The following is a 20,255-nucleotide window of genomic DNA, read 5'->3' as shown; positions in this document are numbered from 1 at the left end:
TTTTCCAAAAAAAAAGTAATCCAAAGCGAGTCCAACTGCTTGGCACACTAACATAATGTTTGCATAGCATGTTCACACAAGCTCTGGAGAAGAGCAGTGATGATACTTCGTTTAATGTTTGCAGTTCCGCTATGTCATAGCTGTAAATAAAATTCACATGACTGATTTTGGTCAAAACTGCAACAGAGCAGAATCCTGTTTTACCAGTATTTTAAAGCTGGGGTTTTCTCTCAGTTGAATAACTCTGTTACTGACAAAGAGAAACTGGTATGGGTCAGAGTGATAAGACAAAGTTTAAGAAACAACTTACATCATCAAATAAATGTAAGTATTTTTATTTTAAAAATGTTAATGACACCTTAAAGGCAGTCATGACTACAGAACAAAATATACAAAAATTACATATTTGTATTTGCATCTTTCCACAAAATGCACAAAATGAGTAAGCTATGAGAAACACTGTAGATTACACACTGAGACAATTAACTTTCGTCAATTAAAACAGACAATTTGGGGTACAGTTTAATACTACACCAGGCCCAAATTCCCTAGGAGAAAAAAAAAAAGGAAAGATGACTTTGTGCAAAACTTTCCAACAACAGTGTAACTTCATAAACATACAGCAAATCAGTCATACAAGGTAGTTTGACTAGTCCTCATGCAGTCTTTATATACAGCATCAACTCAGTTTGCTTTTTCCGGGATAATATACAAGTCCATTAACTCAAATTAATTTTTGCCTAGTCTTTCATTGCTGTAATGTGAAACTGTCTGATTCTTTTTCCTGCATTCTACTCAGCATCAAAGAGATCGTTCAAACTTTGTTTGAAAACAAATCTTATAATCTATTGTTTTTTTTAAAGGGAGCAATATAATTAATTAAAGGACACGTTCTGGCATGATGGTAAATGGAAACAAACAAGACAATTGATAGATATTTGCTTGATTAATAAAGAGGAGAGCAAACTTGTCTGATTGCTAGTCCTAGATGGACTTTCTGAAGAGATTAAATTCTGTTATCCAAATTAAAGTGTTTAATTACATTAATCTGTGTTTACCTTCTGCTGTACCACTGAATCCAGAAATAAAATGTCTATATCACGATAGAAATGGGTTTGGCTTTCAAAATTCCATGCCAACTAAATGAACCACAATCTTACAACACCTCCACCCCCCAAAAAGTTTCTTGTTCATAGAATGCAACTCCAGAAAGCACTGCCTGTGATTATACAATTGACTTTGGATCAAGCATAAGCCTGGACTGATTCCTCTTTGAACAACATCGTTCAACTTTAGCCTAAAATTTTCAAGTCCTTGTTTATTCTGTAGCTAATAATACGCTCACAACCCTTATGATTACTAAACTAAGCTTGTACTTGCATTGGATTTGTCTAGCTTCAACTAGACACTAGACTAGTCACTGGATCTTGTATCTTTGCTACAGCAAGTTGTGTTCATCTATTATTTTCTAGTCCCCAGATAAGCATTCACGATTTTGTTCAAAGAAAAACATTGGCTTTTAAATATCCTTCATACAGCACAGATATCAGGTCTACATGTGATGTTCCTGTGCAGAGGCACTGCGTAACACAGGCATTTTGATGTTAAAGCAGAAAATAGTCATATTTGACAGGGCTCTTTTAAAAATTCAGAACAAGGAGACATCCTAGGACTGTAGCAAAATGGGAAGTTGTACCAATGCATAAACTAGAAATGCGTAAACTAGAAATGAGAAGGAATTTAAACTGGGTCTCAGTGTTGACAACTTCAGTGTTGACAGTGACTAATTCAATGTACAACAGTAAGGGAGTTAGAGTTAAAGCTAGTGGAGGGAGCCATTACACAGGTTTCAGAGGAACCCCTGCTTTAGACCTTTATGCCTAGATAGGAGAGATCAGGAAAATTGTGCCAAGCTTCACGAGAAACTAAGTCTCCAGAAGCTTCTAAGCAAAAAGCTGCCAAATGCCAATAGGTCAGGTATTAATATTAACTGAAGGAACTTTTTAGTTAGAGAACAAAGAGAAGAGAAATAATTCATTACCAGGCAGTATCACACAGAGAAGACACTGGTAATTTTTTGGTTGAGTGGGAGTGTTTTAGAGGCTCACGATGAGTTAAGTGCAACAAGCATACTAAGAACGACACCTGAGGTGTTGTAGGAGACCACAAAAGCAAACACTATCCCAACCAGACGTGGTTAATTGATGGAGAAGTTAAAGTTCTCATTAATAGAGATCTTGCAACTGTTCAGAATGGCCTGAGCATACGTTCACAGCCAGCAGAGTTCTGACCGCAGTCCAGGTAGGCACGCTCGTGAAATCGCAGCCCAAGCAGTGGAAGTGATGCTGATACTGAAGTCAGCGGCCTGGCCATCAGCCTGCTTTTGATGCTGGGTACCGAGACAGCCAGTGAGCCTGCGCTACCCAGTCCTGTTGCTGTTTGTGTCTGTTCCACGTAGGCAAAAGGTAGGAAGAGCCTTCGGTGCTGAAGCTGTGCCATCACTCTGCTAGGGAAGCTGCCTAGAGCATAGTTTCAGGGGCAGCTAATGATTCATTGAATCAAAAAAGGAAAACAGCACATCTTCTTTGTCCCCGCTTCCTCTGCCAGCGCTGGCACATCTGAGACCTTTCCTTCAGCCCCTTCAAGTCTGTGGTATGGTGGAGAACTACCTCCTCTTCTGCTGGTTCAGTTTTCTGCCAGCCCAGTGAGCCAACGCAACAGACGGAAGGCTGCAACACACACCCGTGTCAGCACAAGGTAAGAAATGGGTGAAGCCAGGAGGGGAGATCTCCCTCCCCTTCAGGTGGGAACGAGCTTGGCAGAGGTCCTGGCCCTGCAGCCCTTCTGCGTGCACACCTACAGCAGTTTCACCCAAAGGCAGGCTTTTGCCCTTCACATCTTAATTTCTTGATGCATGTCATATCAACCAGTGATTTAAATACAGCATGGAAAATAACCTAGCAAAGTGCTGTGCCCATTTACCAGTTAAGGTTTAATTTGCATAAGTAACATTACTCAGAGTTTACAGCTTTCTCTGTGTCCTCTGCCAGATAAAAGCCAATACAGAAATGCAAGGCCTTTCTGTTTCCAATTTGGACCCAGTCAGATTTTATCAGGGCAGAGAGCAATCTTTCAGAGGCCCATTGATTTTATGTTCTACCTTCATTTTGCACTGAGGACATCTTTCAGCATTGTAACAGGATAACCTTGGAGCAGAAGCCTTCACATTCCCAGGCTGTACCACACCAACTTCCTGTGGCATAAGAGAATTGACGACTACCTGACATTACTTTTTTAACTACGTACACCAGCACTGTGAGGATTCTCTCTTTAAACATTTGATCATGCAACAGGCAAAGGAATTTCTCAAGTAAAATTAACATACCTTTCTTGCCCGCGTACCCTTCTGAACCCATGTAACAAAATGCTAGACGAACTGCGCGTTCTTGAGTGGCCAAACCAGAAGGGGGCTGTGCAAACAAAGTAGAAGAATGGAGAGTATAATAAAGATGGCAAGAGAGCACTACAGAGTCACGGATTTCTGAGGATCACTCCCACAACTGTTTATGTGTTTTTTTTAAATAAAAAAAAAAAATCTTGTGGCTTCAGGAAATGAAAAAAATCAGTCTTAGGCATTATTAGTGAAGTAGCTGGTGGAATTTAGCAAGAAGACTTTAGAAACAATGGACTCTGAATTTGAATAGAAGTGCATTCATTAGCTAAAGAAATGGAAAGTACAAACTAAAAAAAGATTATATGCCTCTTCAAAAATGAAAATAGGAACAAATTATATTAAAACAGTAGAAAAGACCAAGAGGACCTCAGGTTACTTAAAGGGCATATAAAGAAACCAAGGGAAATCCTTCCTTGTGATGTGAAAGACAGAAAAAAATGTGTACTTTTTTCCTTTCAATCTCTTCAGTGTTATGGAACAGACTTTCCTGGGAGGATAAGTTTGTGAGTTGTATCAGGGAAGCAATCTTAGTTTACCAGCTGGCTGGAAAAGAAGGCCAAGGGCAGATACTGGGAAGGTGGGGGTGCAGGCCTGGTGCTAGGCATGCACACAGTGCCAAAACGGGCTAAGCACACGGGAAGAAAGGTCTTCCTGAACCAAGCAGCAGCAGCACATGCAAGAGTTAAGACAAACTACAATAGCTATTGCCATCTTCAAAGGATACTAGGAATACAGGGGGTAAAGACAGAGAGAAAAAAAAATCAAGGAAAAGAACGTATCTATACAATAATTCTTCCTGGCACAGCCACGGAAAAGGCTACTGGTGAGTTTGGGCTTTATCCCATGATACCACTTGCAGCAGGACTTTTGCCTTCCCCTCCACCTTCCTCCAAAGATGGGGCAGTGCTGGGTCAGGATAACAGGGGTGCGCCTGAGCTGATCCCCTTCCGGCGCCTGCAGGCCAGGCACAATCCTTCCTGATCTGTGTTCAAAGCTGCAGCGCACACAAATAATTCTTTAATGACCTTTACAGTGTTTTAATTTAATTTTCTAAATGCTGAGTCATATAATTATTTACGCAGTTAATTCTGTCCTTTCTTCAGTCCCTGAAGCTACAAAAGGTAACTGTAGTCACTGTTAATCCAATAGTGGGAAAAGGTCAAAAGTTCTTCCCTTGCCTCCCCTCCCTATTCCCCCCCTTCCTCAGTATAAGGATTTCTGAATCCCTACACCAGCTATTGCAATTTAAAAAAAAAGCAACCCCCCCACATCAAATAATCCCCTTCCCCCCACCTGTAAAACCAGCATAACAAATACTATAAATAAAAAAAAAATAATCCATCATGACAGTTAATTTAAAAGTAACACTGAACCCCAAAGAACGAGAGAGACCTTTTTTTTCCATTTAATACAGAGTGGTGGAGAATTCTCATTTATTTCCTTTTTATTAAAGATTGTTTCACATCATGACTGAGAGCCAAGCAGAGGACTTCAGGGATTTTTTTCTGCACTTCTTAAAATAAGTTCTAGTAGGAAAACAAGACCACCTGTCTCCTAGTAGTGGTAGTGTATGCTAATACAGTATTTCAGGAATGTTTGTCTAGAGAGTCTGCACAGTGTTTGTATATTTACAGAAGTTTAACTCCCTGCTCCCCCCTAAGGATGTGTTCCCTCATACTTCTTCTGCATGCTTTAATCTGACATAAGAAAAAATTCCACCGTACCCAGAGTCCCACCACCTATCTGCTTTCCATTCAGTTAGAGAATCCCAACAATTCAGTGCTAACAAAGGTTTACTTAAGTGTTGCCTTTCTGTTTACCTCCTCCTCCTTGCAGGTTGCAATGCTTGAAGCAAGCGAGCACTCTGGTCTGCGTGACAACACACCCACCAGTTACTTGCTCCTTTGCTCCCTTTTGAAGTGGCCTGGAGATCTTGTCATTCAATTCAGTTTTCATCTCTGGAAGCTTTATGCCGCACTTATGTTTTTCTTGAGTGTGATAAGGAACAGCGCCAGGATAGAACAACTGCTAACTGTGGTCACTAGTCATCAGTGGTTTAACTTTTGAACAATAAACTCTTCTTGCAAAGGGTTACTATCAGAAGCATCCAGTTTTGCTGGTCCTGAAAACCCCCTATACAGTTACCCATTGATTTAGAGTCTGAAACTATTAATACATCTGACTGTATAATTCTAGTTACCATCCTAGCTGGATTCAAAGAGATAATTTGCCTAATATAGGTGATACACGTCATGATGTACTCCCTCCTCATCACACTCTTTGCACTCCAGTCCAGTAAAAAGCACACCTTACACTTACAGTTTCTTGGATCCCTCCCAAAGCATCCTACCATCTTTTGTGGGTGTAGGTTTGTAAAGTGGAAAAACCGTGGGATTAAGGCAGAAAACTGACATAAGCAAGCAGTTCATCACAGACATACCCAATTAGACACAATCTGACTGAACAGTCTGACTGCCAACTACTACGCATTTATGTATTTACACCCCCTTAAAGTCCAAGAGTCTTTGTAGCCTTCTTCATTCAGTCTGCACATTTAAACTGACAAAAAACTTGTATATACACAGCACTTGAAAATAGGGAGGAAAAGAAAACAAAAACAGAACAGCCAGACCAGCAGCTTCATCTTGGTATAATCATCCTTTCTATGGCGCAAATGATATGATCCCAGTTTTTACAAAATATTGCCAGCAGTGTCACTGCGAAAAAAGTGCAGATGATATGAAAACGGCTCTTCATCATAGGAGCAATGAACTTTGCAATAGTAGAAACACACACTAAGATGACAGTCATGAAGGCCAAGATAACATTTATACATTTCCCCAGGAGCACTTTGGCATTAACTGTTTCGGATTGCTGTGCCTGCTGTTCTTGCTGATGGAGCTCCAGCTTCGAAACACGGGTCTGGCACGATTCCAAGGCTTCCTGGAGATGGAAAACAAGAATCAGGGCAGATGTATTTCCACACAACACTTCCTGTTTTAGCAGCAGGACCATCCATCATTAACATTAGAAAGTGTAATTTATTTTAGACTCCTCAAACTTCAATGAGCCACCAACTCTTTTAAAAATAAATGCACATATTTATCTACTTGTATGTATCACTGCCTGCCCAGGCATAATTAAGTCTTACAACACTGTCCAAAATGTGGTATTTCCATTTTCCATGCTTCAAAAAAAGTATCATAGCTGTAATGCTCACGATAGATAGTGTTTCCTGCACATACTGATGAGATAAAATACTGGGAAAGCTGTTGCCTTGGCAACTTCCCTTGCATTAAAACAGCACCGAAGTTGGTTTCTTTGTATACACTACAGAAATCGTTACAGTAGTAATGACTCGCTGTGATACTAATTAAATCTACCGTGCAACATGTACCATTTGGTTTGCACCACCTCTCTGGTCTACAATACTTTTGTTCTGAAAGCCACAGCGCGGGGCCAGAGCTCTCAGTGTCCTGCTGATGCCTTGCTCTGTCAGCGTGCAGGCTCATTCACCTGCACCCCAAGCGGGCACCTTGCAGAGATGCCTGTATGGTATTCTCTCTCTCTCAGGATACGTTCCACTTCACCATTTGTTCAAAGAAAGCAGGCCTTCCTCTTCTGCTCGAGGGTGAGCTCAAAGTGGCCTTTGTAAAATGGCAGCTGAATCACTAACCCCACACTCGAACCTTCACAAAATGAAACGTGGAAAAATTTCCAGCTGCTGAATTCACTAACTTGCCAAAATGCCACTTTGTGCTCGAGTTGTGACTTGGGCACCATTGGGTGAGACCACGTAAGGCTAGTTTCAGGAGATGGATCACCTCCAACCATTTTCATTGGGTTGGCAGGTATTCTCTCCTGATCACACAGTAAACTGCTTCAATACAGTATTTATGTAAAAACAAACAAAGACACTGCACAAGGAGTTATTAGCTTTCTTCGGCTGGGCCAATTCTCCATGGTTTTTGGTTTACCACATGACCAGCCAGTGTTTTAAAACTCATCTGCCCAACCCTTAAGGTCAGAGCGCTCCAAAGTTCGGCTGTTACATGAAATATCCACAACTTGAATGCTTTTTCTCTATCTTAGCTTATTTGCCAAACCCCAAATTAGATAAGATTAAACAGGCCCAACTGTAGAGAGATAAAAGAAGCAAGCCTGTATCAACTGAGAGACTTTTAAAACAAACCGAAGTGCTGACTGTCCCCTCAGGGTTTAGCTAATGAGTTAACAAACATTTCACAGCCCATCTACTGGAAAGCTCAGGTCTCATTCTTTATTTACGTCCTCAAGATGCCTACACAGAAAGGAGTCCTTTACTTACTTCAGATCTCTTTAAACCTACAAAGGAAGCTCTGATATGCTTAGATTCAATATCATCCATTTCTCACTATTCCCAGGGGTTTCCTAACCCTCATACCAGCCAGGAAAGGGTTTGATCTTCCTGCTGCTGGCCTGCTGCCTCTGCTCTCTACGGTTAGAAATCTGAGCACAGGGATGTACTGGATGGAAAGTTTTTATTTACCATCTGAGCCAATAAGATGAGAGTCATTGAGCATTCCTCAGTCATTAGTGAATGCAAACCCAAAGGTACGGCAAAACAATATTTTCACCACTTCCTCAGATTTTGGGTAGAAACATTATGCGTTATACTGATGCTTATATTGTACGTAAATATTGAAGTACATAACTACCTGCTGTTCAGGACAAACTTGTAGACATTACTGGCTTTTGCCTGAAGACAGACATGACTATAAACCATCTGTTTCAAGTCTCTCTCACACTTTTTACCTTAAACACAATTTAGAGTAAACCGTGTCATGTGATACAACTACATACTGGGGAAAGTCCGGGCAAGAGGATTCCGTTAGGACACTTAATAGATTCAAATCCTTCTTCCTCTCGTGCAAGAGATTATAACAGTCCATTCTTCACCCACAAATCTGCCTAGATTTTATCATCAATTGCAGCAGATAAAATTCTGGGTCTATTGAAACAAATGGAGACTGTCACTGACTTAAAGGTGCTCGAGTTTCACCGTAAAAAACAGAAAACATGGGCTTAAGTGTCTCCCCATGTTTTTATATACAAAGATGTGGGAAGCTGCAAGTGTTTTACAGTACAATATTTTTACAGTACACGATTTATAGCAAGTGTTACAAGTTTGATAAGCATAAAAAAGTACCTGAACATCTCGTGATCGCTCATATGCCTGATACGCCACTTTTTCCTCTATGCTGGCTAGCTCTTGTTTCAAGTTTGCTGTCTCATGTTGATGAAGATCAGTGAGGTCATTTAACTGGTCTTCCAATCTTTCATATCTTTTCAGGAAAAAAGGTCTAAATTTAGTGCTTTCTATTTCAGCGATGCTAGGTCATGAAAACAATTACACACTTTAAAAAGGCAACTTCTCAGTGTACTATGGATTCATCTGACTGGCATTACCAAGCAGTAGAGAAATCATTAGAAATACTGGAAACATTCCATAAGCATTTATTCAATAAACTCAAATCCTTTTCTGAATGTTCCTTCCTGACAGTGGGTATTAAAGAGCAAATATTTGTATATCATTGGTGAATTATATGAACTATAAACCAATGGTTAAAGGTCTCCAATTCACATTTTTCCATTTCTCACTCTTCACTCAGTCAAGAAAATACGGTTTCATGGGCAAACTTGATCCAGTTAACAACTCACCAGTAGTGAAAGGAAATGAACATTTCCCTGGATCCCCTCTCACACACAACTGCAAGGTCCTGCCAATCAGACAGCCCATTCTGGCACATCTCTACATGGTCAACCAGTTCAACTAAACCACCAGAAAACTATTTTTTTTCCCCCTTTTTTTGGGGTCAGTTTGTAATTTGGTTTAGCAGGCAAATAGGGAAATGCTGCAGTTGGCACAAAAATGATGGAGGCAAGATTGTCTAGCTGTGGAAATGGCAGCAGAAGGCCTGACAGCTCAGGAAGTGAGCTGTCAGAAAAGGCCACTGCCTTGTCATGGAACCAAGTCTTCAGAGCAATAGGACATTTACTCTGTTCTTTCCTCTCTCATGTTACCATCTGACATCCAGCCTTTCCTGTATTTCAACATCTGTAAACAAGGAAAACACTAAATATTGTTTCATACTGAGGTTTTGCCCATTAGTGTAGTAGAGACTTCAGGAATCAATGCTTACTTTAACAAGTGATAGGACAAATGGCATGTAGGTACAGCAGGTGCAAACCCCCTGCATAATGTCTCACTTTCCACAGTGGATGATAAAGGAATTAATTACAAGTAAGAAATGCAAGAGAAAGTTGTGCTACAGCAACTGAAAATTACACTACACCAGGGTACGCTGTGACATTGCATCCACTAGATAGTAACGTGTCCAAGAAGCATTTGCACAAGGTACCCAGGACTAGGGATGTACTTAGCAGCTGTAAGGCAGCTGTTACACCGCAGACCGATTGCCATTTTCAAGTCGTTACAGATCAGACTCCTTCCACCACCTACAAAACAACTGGCACCTCCTATATGCAGTATTCACAGTATGCCACTACGGTATCAGATGACGGAGTGTTCTGACAGGCCTTAGTCTGAAGGCAAAGAGCTAATGTTTCTTATCGAATGATGTGGCAATGTTATGCATAGATGTTCAGTTATTGGAAGCAGTAATGTTTTGGTACCAGATACCGGTTGGAATTATTTTTTCCTTTTGTTTCTAAAGTATCTCTCTCTCTCTCTCTCACACACACACATTTACATTTTCCAAACGCTCATATGCCCATACAAGTCATTTCAAGAGAACAGTTAAAAGAAAATACCTATATCTTTCCTCCTGCAACATTTGAGAAATAAAGCCATAGTCTCTTTTAAATTGTGTTTTTAAATTCTCGATATCATCAGCTAATTGGGACTGCGTTTCCTTGATTTCCCTTAGTTCCTCCAAAATCATGGAGAGCTTTCCTTGGCTGTCCAGGGAGCCTGCCACAGCAGGACCAAATGAAGCGTTCCCATTACTGTCTGCTGAGCCAGAGGTCCCACTTGAGCATTCATCATCACTAACGTATTTGGGTTTGGCAACAATGGTGGCACTGCCCCCATAGGTTCTAGAACTCGATTCTGGCCGAAATTCATCCAGGGTGTTTTTGAGATGAGCAATGTTGTCTGCACTACCAAATTTGTTTCGGATCAGATTTGCAAACTCTCTTGACTTGCTGAAAACAAAGACCGGTGGTGTCAAGGATACACCCGGCACACCCGACTTGCTGCTCTCTGGTCCATGCCCGGAGGTACGAGGCTTTCCATGCTGAATATCCTTCAAGCTATCTTTGGAAGTATCCTTAGTGCTTTTGGAAGATCCATTTTGTTCAATATCCTTCAATTTTTTGTGATACTGTTCTAATTTCTTCTGCAGCTGAGCAATGGAGTGGGCGGATTTCTGGTTCTTTTTCTCAAAGACTTGTTTGATGCGCCCCGCCTGTTGCTTGTCTGCACTGTTTACCAGTTTCAAATATTCAGCCACATTTCCATCTCGAGCTGTTTGTTCAACTTTGATTTGTTCTGTAACCTTGAGGATTTTCTGTTTCAAGCTATCTGCACTGAGTTTGACTTTGTGAAACTCTAGGACCCCATCTGGTACATCAAAGTTGAGATTGGTGTCAGAGCCTCCGCGGCGAATGTTAAGCGGCAAACTGAGAGTATTCATGTCATGTCTTTCCACCTAAGGAGACAGAAAAGAGAAACAGAAATTGAGTTTTATTTTTGAAATCCAGCTTTCAACTTCCATTACCGCACATAATTATAACAAATACAGAATATAAGGTAGGTTATTGCAGTAAAATAGAATGAGCCTTTCTTTGAAATTAAGGAGCATTTTTCTCAACTTCCCCGGGCTGATAAACAGATGAGGGAACTACCTGTCTCAAAAAAAAAAAAAGCAGCAAGACTAATAATAGTGAAAATTATGCAGGTAATCATAGTCACTTACAGTTACAAAATCAGAACAATGCCTAGTTAGAAAGTGTTCCTACATATTTTTTCATTACTATGAAGAGTTTCAAAGAGTTCACAGCTGATAATCACCATTGTTCTCTTAGAAATGGTCAAATACTGATAAAGTTGCAAACAGACTTTTCATTATATGGCAGTAACGTATGGAACAGTATATTTTACCAGGTTCAAATCTGTTTCTGATACATGCTCCTAGCTTGAGATGTAGGCCCATGTGAATCTAATGATGTTCAACAAGGCCAAGTGCAAGGTGCTGCACCTGGGCCGGGGCAACCCCGGAGGTGAGCACAGACTGGGAGGAGAACTCCTTGAGAGCAGCCCTGCAGAAGAGAGACTTGGGGGTTCTGGTGGATGAAAGGTTTTGACATGAGCCAGCGGTGTGTGCTTGCAGCCCAGGAGGCCAACTGCATCCTGGGCTGCATCAACAGAGGGGTGGCCAGCAGGGGAGGGAGGTGATTGTCCCCCTCTGCTCTGCCCTTGTGAGGCCCCACCTGGAGTGCTGCATCCAGGGCTGGGGCCCCCAGCACAAGAAGGATGTGGAGCTGTTAGAGCGGGTCCAGAGGAGGGCCACGAAGATCAGAGGGCTGGAGCACCTCTCCTACAAAGAACGGCTGAGAGAGCTGGGGCTGTTCAGCCTGGAGAAGAAAAAAGACTTTTTGCTCAGTCAAATAATGACAGCATACAAGGGGGAATAATTTTAAACTAAAAGAAGGGAGATTTAGATTGGATGTTAGGAGGAAATTCTTCACTCAGAGGGTGGTGAGGCCCTGGCACAGGCTGCCCAGAGAAGCTGTGGATGCCCCATCCCTGGAGGCGTTCAAGGCCAGGCTGGATGGGGCTTTGGGGAAACCCGGTGTGGTGGGAGGTGTCCCTGCCCATGGCAGGGGGTTGGAACTGGGTGGTGTTTAAGGTCCCTTCCAACCCAAGCCATCTATGATCCAAATTCATCACATTTCACATACCTAGCTGAATGATCCTGGAAGATTACTATATACTTCAGTAGGAAGCAGCTGCTAGTTTTTAGTGCAGAGAGCACAGAGAAAGAACTGGCCCATATTTGACTTTCCACACTTGATGAAGGTGCCTAACAACTCGATCTGCTGTGACCAAGTCTGTTTTAATACCAAATTAACTGAGTGGGTTTTGCTGAAAGGAACTCGGGGGAAAAAATGTATTCACTTAAGTGTAGGATCCATACACCTTAATAATGCTCTTAGCAAAAGAGAGCTAGCAAAAACAATTAGGCAACCTGGACACATCATCAGCACAACAGATTATTCACCTTTCTCAGAAGACAGACAAGATGGTCTGATACAAAACATACAGAGTATTTCCTCCTATAAAGCCAGAGCCACAGAGGATCCATGAGACAAGACTGACCTAACCAGAATGGTTTCATCTCTACCACCTCATGCCAGCCTCCTTGACAAAGAAGGTACACTTCATTAAAGCTGCTGCAACATCACACCTACAGAGAGTGTTTAACACACTTCTGGCTATGATGGGTTTTCAGAGTTTTAACACCAGGGGGATCGAATACAGTTGCTTGAGCGAGACACGAAGCAGAAACAGGACAGAAGCTTTATTAAAGCATATCTTTTAAAGATGCATTTGTGAAATGCTGTTCAAATGTTTAGCTACTCATTGCTCCAGAAGGCCTGACATAGAACATTCAAAGGTCGACTTCCAACCATGGCGTTTGCTACTCTCTGTAGTACTGTAGACCTCCTTGCAGCAAGACCTGCACACACATACCTGTCCAGTCATCACCATTCAATTTTTTTTCCTTGATTAAGAACATAAAGATATCATTAAACATTGCTGTAAGACTTCTTTTCCCAATCTTACACAGTTTTGGTGGTCCTCCTGGGAATTCTTGCCAGCATTCTTCCACTCCTCTTAAAATACAGCCTCAGGGTCCACACGCGGCATCCTACTGTTAGTGGCATGCACCATGCACAGACTGATCACGAGAACCATTGAGGTGGGTCACAAACACAGCCACAAATTGGATCTCTGCCTGAACATTTCAGAGGCAAGATCATCTCTGTTCCTACTTTAAATTCTTATCCTTATATTACTGAGGATTATAGAGGATTACAGGGGTTCTTTCTTGTTTGTTTAGGTTTTTTGGTTTTGGGTTGGTTGTTTTTTTTGCTACTGCACTCATTAAAGCAACAGCCTACAACTGCCTGAAAGTCTGTAAGTCTCCTTTTTCTTCTGTGCCTTTTTTTCACAAATTTATCTGTAAGGAAAGAATGCAGGATACCAAACTGGCCCCAGCCAGCAATATCTGCTTCAGAAATAAAGGCATTTCACCAAACCTTGCACAAGTAGCTAGTAAAAAACACAAGACAACAAAACCACAATACTAATTTATTGTGGTATCACAGTAAATTATTCAAGGTCTAACACCAAAAACCTTCCTGGCTAACCCTTTTCTGTGTAAATCTACGAAGGCGGAACAGTCTGCCTCTTCCTTCCCAACCGCGGCATCGCCGCTGGGAAAGGACCCTTGGCAGAGCCAGGATTCTGGCAGTGACAAAAAGCAGGTAACGTAAAAGTTCACATTCACCAACCTCTGAGATAAATGGACACTTGAAAAATGCAAACTGAACAGCTCTAGATTTGACAATTTCTTCTAGAGAATATTGTTTTAACGGTGACATTTAAGACTAGGCGTCTATTCCAAGGATTAAACCAGTGCTGTAGCCTTAGCTCTGCACTTCACCAGTTTGATTAAAAGGATTAATATTAAGCCGCAGGCTTATTGAAAAGGGATACAAATCATATATATATATACACATATATGAGATTTATATGATTTAATATCATAGATCATATGCATTTCATATGAAAGACACCTCATTATTGGGATCTCATTTTTGTACATAGCACAGATATGACACGGATGGCATTCTATATTTACTAGATCTAATATGAAGAGTGACAAAAATCACAGGTGGCTCAAAATTATATACTTATTTAGAACAAGTCTTAAATATGTAACTCATGGCAAAAAAATAGCTTTTGCAGATCATTTTTTAAAGTGACAACAATCATAATTCTGCTAGGACAGCTAAAATATGCAAAAATAGCTTCATATGGGATACTTGGACCTTTCTGTAGACTCACACAGGTAAGAAAAGCAATCAAGGCAGTCAGCTGAAGAGCTTAGACGCTAGATCTGTACTCCTATTGCAGACATTTCTTTAAATATATCTACTAGGCCTGGACAAATTCAGTAAAGAGAAAAAGCTGAGTATAAAACAATAGTTTCCTGAAACAACTGAAGACATTTTTGAATAAGCTTTTTGGCCCCGAAGCGTACTATAATAAATCACTGAATCACATATACACACGAGACAGCTCCACTGCTGGTGTTACTCAGGACAAGCTGTACATACTTCCAGGAATGGGTGGGTCCATCTCTAACCTTTGCACAGCATTAAGTGTTTACTTCCTTAGTACAAAATACTCTAAAAATATATTGTAATAGTTGGATACAAGCCCAAACCAGATCCCTTCTCCCTTATGTCCTCTGGAGTCCTTAAGTCCCTTATGTTCTCTGGAGTCTCCGGCGGTTGGCAAGGTCTGTCACCTTCGTGCACCCTGTGCCTTCCTGGAACATCAAGGTCATAACAGCAATAGGGGAAAGAAGAACAATGCTGTCAAAGGATTACATCAGCTGAAAGTTTCATTGCTTTTGCAGGCAGGGATAAGTAGAGCTGAGAAAATCAATTAACACGTGGTAAGTCTACTTCTGAAATGAGTAAAACCAGTTGTAGGTTCATCAATTGTAGGTTCAGTTTAATTTCAGTGAAGTTTAGAAAAATAATTGTCTGGATTTCCAAAAACACTGCTAGAACCGCTTTTTTATCGTATTGGATTGAGAGCTCTGCAAGGAAGGGTACAGAAGAAATATAACCAAGACCTACCCGAGTGTGTTTGGCCAAAGCAGCAGGATTGCTCTTGCCATCATTTTGCCAGGTTATTGTAGCAACAAAAGCTCTCGAAATATTCTGTTGATGTAAAACGTTCCCCACCCCTTTAAATCTGAAGCAAGCAGACACTGGAGGGAGGACCCAGGTAGCTCTGGACAAGTGCCCTGCCACCTTCTGTTCCAGTGATGAGGTTGACCAGCTTGGCAAAGATCCTTTTGTGATTGTTCTGTAGCTCAACTTCTACGTTACCCCAAGACGCCACGGGTCCAATTGCAAATTCTATCCTAAATCCTACTTGCTGCAGCATCCTTGTTTTGAGTTGAGAAGAATTACCCCGTGTTAGTGAGAAGCACAAAGGAAAAGAGAATGCAATCACCATTCATCTCCCCTATCACAATAACAATTAACCAGGAGCTGGGGATTGGCAGCAGAGGAGAGCAAGCAGTCCTGAGACAAGTGGTAACAAGAGAAAAGCCCAGAAATTTCCAAGGAAATACAAGAGACGTGTCCAGAGCCTAGCTTCTAGGAAAAGCAGGAAAAAACAATTTGACCGTGGTTACTGGGACTGCCATAGCTAATACTAGCTTGAAGGAAGCCTGGGGCTTAGAGACCGCTGGATTTTGTGGAGCAGGTCACGAATGTTAGTAGCTCTCAGCCCAGCAGAGAGCTCTTTGTAAAGCTTATGCTCCTTAAAAACCAGTGACTGAGGAGCAGAGCAATGCAGGCTCCCTGCCTGCATCAGAGCCAGGCACGACAGAGGACACTGGAGCACCTCTTGGGGGTAAACCAACTTCTTCCTGCCCCAGTCTCTCCTCTGAGGGCCGGGCAAATCCCACAGACAGTACTGCTGGGCTGCGCACGCAGCACGCGCCAAGCCAGAGCACAGTGCTTCCAGAGGGATAGCGCAGGAATGGCTTGGTGTGGTGAACACAGGTGCACTGCTAGGAGCCCTTTGCTGGGCACGCACTGCCGGGAACATTTTGTCTTAAATACCACGTGGAGGGTTGGGTGGAAGGGAACCTGCCAAATGTCCCAGGTCAGACTGAACCTGCAGGTATCCGTGAGGAGGGTACCAAACGGACAGGAGCTGCAGAATGGGTGAGAACACCGTGCCTCAAGCCTGCGCAGATCGGCTGTTATAACCTCTGGTTGCAACATGCAAAGAGGACTAGAAGGTTACTTCTTCCACCAAGCTCCAGGTGGGATCCACTTGGGAGAAAGAAACCTGTAGTGAAGAGAGCACGGAGAGCATGCGGCCCCCCCGGAGCAGCCCACCCCCCAGCACCCAGCTGCTGGCCGCCCAGCTCAGTCGCCTCCTCTGCCCCACCGACTGTGCCACCAGCTTCCCACTGAGAAGCGAGAGCTCAGCACCCATGGCTGGGTGTCAAACTGAACCCTGCTGTTTATTTCATGCGTGCCTTTTATATTCTTTTTAGAAGGGGCATGAAGATTGGGACAGAAAAAGCACTTGCAAGACTGTCACTGATGGCACACACACCCCAGGCTGCAGAAAGCAAACCATGAGACCACAAGTGATCTACTCATTCAAATAGGCTCGGTTTACAGCCTTGGTTTTGTTTGTTTGCCTTTCGCCAAGCAGCCTCATCACCAGTCATAGCCATGCGAGCTAAACAAAAGTTTATGATGACAATGTACATCTATTACGACCTTTACAGGGGTATCTGGTCAGTGCTTAGGAAAAAAGCCCATAAGAAACATAAAATAGGATAAAAGCAGCTCTAAAGCTTTTCAGGGTTTAGCAAAAACAGCAACAATAATCAGGGCTAATTCTTGTTTTTCCTGTCAGAAAGTGTACATACACTTTCAGGGGTCCCAATGTACAGGGTACAGGGGTCCCAATGGGTAAAACGGCACACACTGGAGTTTCTGACTTTTGCAGTGTATTATCAAAGCAGAACTGTGTTTGGGAAGGGAGTTTCACCACTGCTTACAAATTCACTGCTTCTTTTAAAATCCACAGATGAGTCCTTCACAGAAGGCTCAAAACAGGGTTAGTGATCATAAAAGGTTTTAAGTCATATAAAACCAGCCCACAAAATTATTGTTGCACACTAGGTCACTGCAAAACCCCTTTCGCTAACATGTTTGTTAATGTTTTTGTTTGTTTGTTTTTAAAAGACATACTTAATAGTAATATTGCAAAGTACCTACGCTCAGCATGTCAAATAGCAATGAAGACGGTTCCTTTACCACCAGCAGTTCCTCTGCTGCCTATCAAGAACATGAAAGCTGTAAAGATCTCTCACCAAAGCACACGGGGTTTACTCCAGGTGGTTTTCAAAGAGTGGGTCCTTCTCCACAGCCCGGGTCCCATCAACACCGCAACCCGAAGCGCCGCTCTGCCCAGGCTGTATGCAACTTGTCTCCTTAAAGAATTAAACGGACCTGGAGAGATGCTGAGGCAATAACAGACTCACCACTGGCACTAATGCAAACATCAGGTTTTTCTATTTGTTTGCTGTGTCCCCTCTCCAATCCCTAGGTTCAGCAGAGAAATTTTCAAGGTAGTCCCAGCTACCCTTTGGCAGCTACCTGTGCTTCAACATTCAGAGGCTGGGGAGCTCCGAGGCCATTTCATGAGCAAAGCACCACACAGAGGGAAACCAGCCAGCAACTTTGGTAATTTCAGAAGTTTTGCTCAGCACAAAATATCCATTCTTCTAATTCATAATTAAAGGAATGAACTAAAGCCAAATTAGCTAGGTCACTGCTGGCTGTAGCTAAGTCTCTAAATACAGCACTACTTCAGATTAAACCAACAATGCGAGAAGGGAACAAGGGAGGGAAGAGGCAGCTTTCTGCTTAATTACTAACACCAAATCCTTCAAAACACAGCAACATCCATTGAAAAGTCTCCTGTTTCGTGACCCACGATGAGTCCTGTTCCAGGCTGTTCCGCAGCATAAAACTGCCACGAGCAAAGCAGCGCCAACGCAAACAACTTCCATGCCCAGACACTGCGAGTTCAAGGGGCTTTTTTTTTTTTTTTAATAAAAGCAAAGGAAGCCACTCTCCACTGACTGCCCAGCAGCTGTCTCAGAAGTCAGTGTCCTGCCTAGGGAAAAGAACACAGTGATGAACAACCACTCACATTTACTACGCTCATAAAGTTTCCTACGAGGGCAAGAGGTAGGCTCCACACCCCATAATTACCAACTTTGCTTCAGGTCATTCCAACTCTTTAGCTAAGCACCATTAATAAAGAAATAGTCATTAAAATGCTCTCTCCTAACTTCTTAAATTACGATAAGCGACACTTGTGCGCGTGTTCCTTTCCTCTCAGGTTTCTGTAGCAATGTAAGGAAACGCCTGGGGGTCCCACCCCACAGTCCTGCTCCCGCTGGAGGAGGTGCCTTGCACCCCACACACGTCCCTCATGTTACAGCCAGCACAAACCACAGGGGGTGGCAGGCTCCTGAAGAATGATGCATGAGATAGAGTCTGCATCTCTTCTTTTGAGCTGATTATTCAACTCAGTTTCAGTGTTTCTAACAAGCGCTTCCTCTCCCCCCACACACACACACCACTAGCTCTTGTAGATTTTCTTCCCCTCCCATTTAATAATTACCTCCCTTTTCTAACAGCGTTCAAACAGGTGGCAAGAATTAGATTTTCCCTGAATATTGTGAAATACTCAGTGAAGAGCCAGCCCCTATACATGTCCAATTATTAAATCCTTCGCTATGAAGGAGAATTTGCTAAAAAGGCAGGCGCATCCCTGTATGACTACCCACTTCTCAGAGCTCAGCACGTCCTTCTGATTTCCCACCTCTGGGGATTTAGAGTGCGTCTTCCCTCACATCACAGCTCATCTGTTCTGTGTGGAGGAGGCGACAGCAGGTCACCTGCTCCCCCTACCCGGGTCTTTCTGCTGACAATCAATTCTTTTGATTTACCTGCTAGTCACACTGCCTCAGCATTTCCTGAAATCCCGGCTCCTGGAAGTGTTCAGTCGTATGAGATACTCTCAGGGAATATCACTGAAATTTCTCTCTAACTGACAAGAAACTAACTTCCACATCTAACTTAATAGTCAATGACCAACAAAGTCCTTCATCCCCCAAAACACAGACAATGTTATGGAAATTTAAAAAAAAAGTGATTTACAAATGCACAAAAATCTAAAGCTCAATCCAACACTCATTTTAGGAAGTCTAATTCATGATTTTTTATTGCTCTCAGTTGGCAACATAAAACATAAAACCTATTTTGTCACAGGAACATCAAGACTGAGCAGTAGCAGGGAATTTGGCAGTACCACCATTCAGAGACAAAACACTTCAAACCCAGACAGAACGAGCATGGTGTGCAAAAGACCCAAGACGTGGGTATTTTGTTTGTTGTAACCACCGCAAACCTTCCAGTTACAAACAATAGAACAATGGCTCCAGCACGCATGAGATCTCTTCATTTGCGTTAATGTTGCAGCAGCACATCCTGAGCATATAAACAATCACATCTTGTCCTGTACGTGAACCGAGCCACTTAATTAAAGGAGCCTGCTTTTTCTTCCGTTTTTTCCCCTCCTTTCTGTCTCAGCACGCTGGGCTGATGAAGTAAAAACCTCAGGAAAACGTTAGTTACGTGTGCCGTTCTGCCTATACAGAGGGCTTTCAGTTCATTTTCCACGTGAAGGTGTAATCACAAGATTCGGTCTGCGTCACTGCACTGAGTGACTGACAGCTGCCTGAAAAGCTCCGATGTCAGTTTTCAGTATTATGGGAGCTCCTGGAAAGCTTACAGATGGGGCTTTAATCCCCGCTTTAAGAAGAATTCACACACATCAGATATTCCTCTGACTTTCAGACATTAGGGGCTCTAAGCAGCGCTTGCC

At 42.4% G+C, this 20,255-nt stretch overlaps 1 protein-coding gene across 4 annotated transcripts in view; it reads right to left on the bottom strand.

The window, feature by feature from the left end:
- Positions 1–319: 319 nt before the first annotated feature.
- The window catches only part of TMCC3 (transmembrane and coiled-coil domain family 3), a 141,405-nt gene continuing 121,469 nt past the window's right edge, over positions 320–20,255 (bottom strand). For all 4 annotated transcript variants that reach the window (XM_083820827.1, XM_083820829.1, XM_083820828.1 and 1 more), the window contains exons 2-4: positions 10,268–11,166; positions 8,643–8,778; positions 320–6,397 (exon numbers count right to left, since the gene is read on the bottom strand). In XM_083820827.1, coding sequence (XP_083676953.1) covers positions 6,095–6,397; positions 8,643–8,778; positions 10,268–11,166 — 1,338 coding nt within the window. In that variant the 3' untranslated portion in view covers positions 320–6,094. The remainder of the gene's footprint in view (positions 6,398–8,642; positions 8,779–10,267; positions 11,167–20,255) is intronic.

Source organism: Anser anser (genome assembly GCF_964211835.1).
Source record: "Anser anser genome assembly, chromosome: 1".
NCBI classification, from domain to species: Eukaryota; Metazoa; Chordata; class Aves; order Anseriformes; family Anatidae; genus Anser; species Anser anser.
This window is presented reverse-complemented; position numbering and strand designations above follow the sequence as displayed.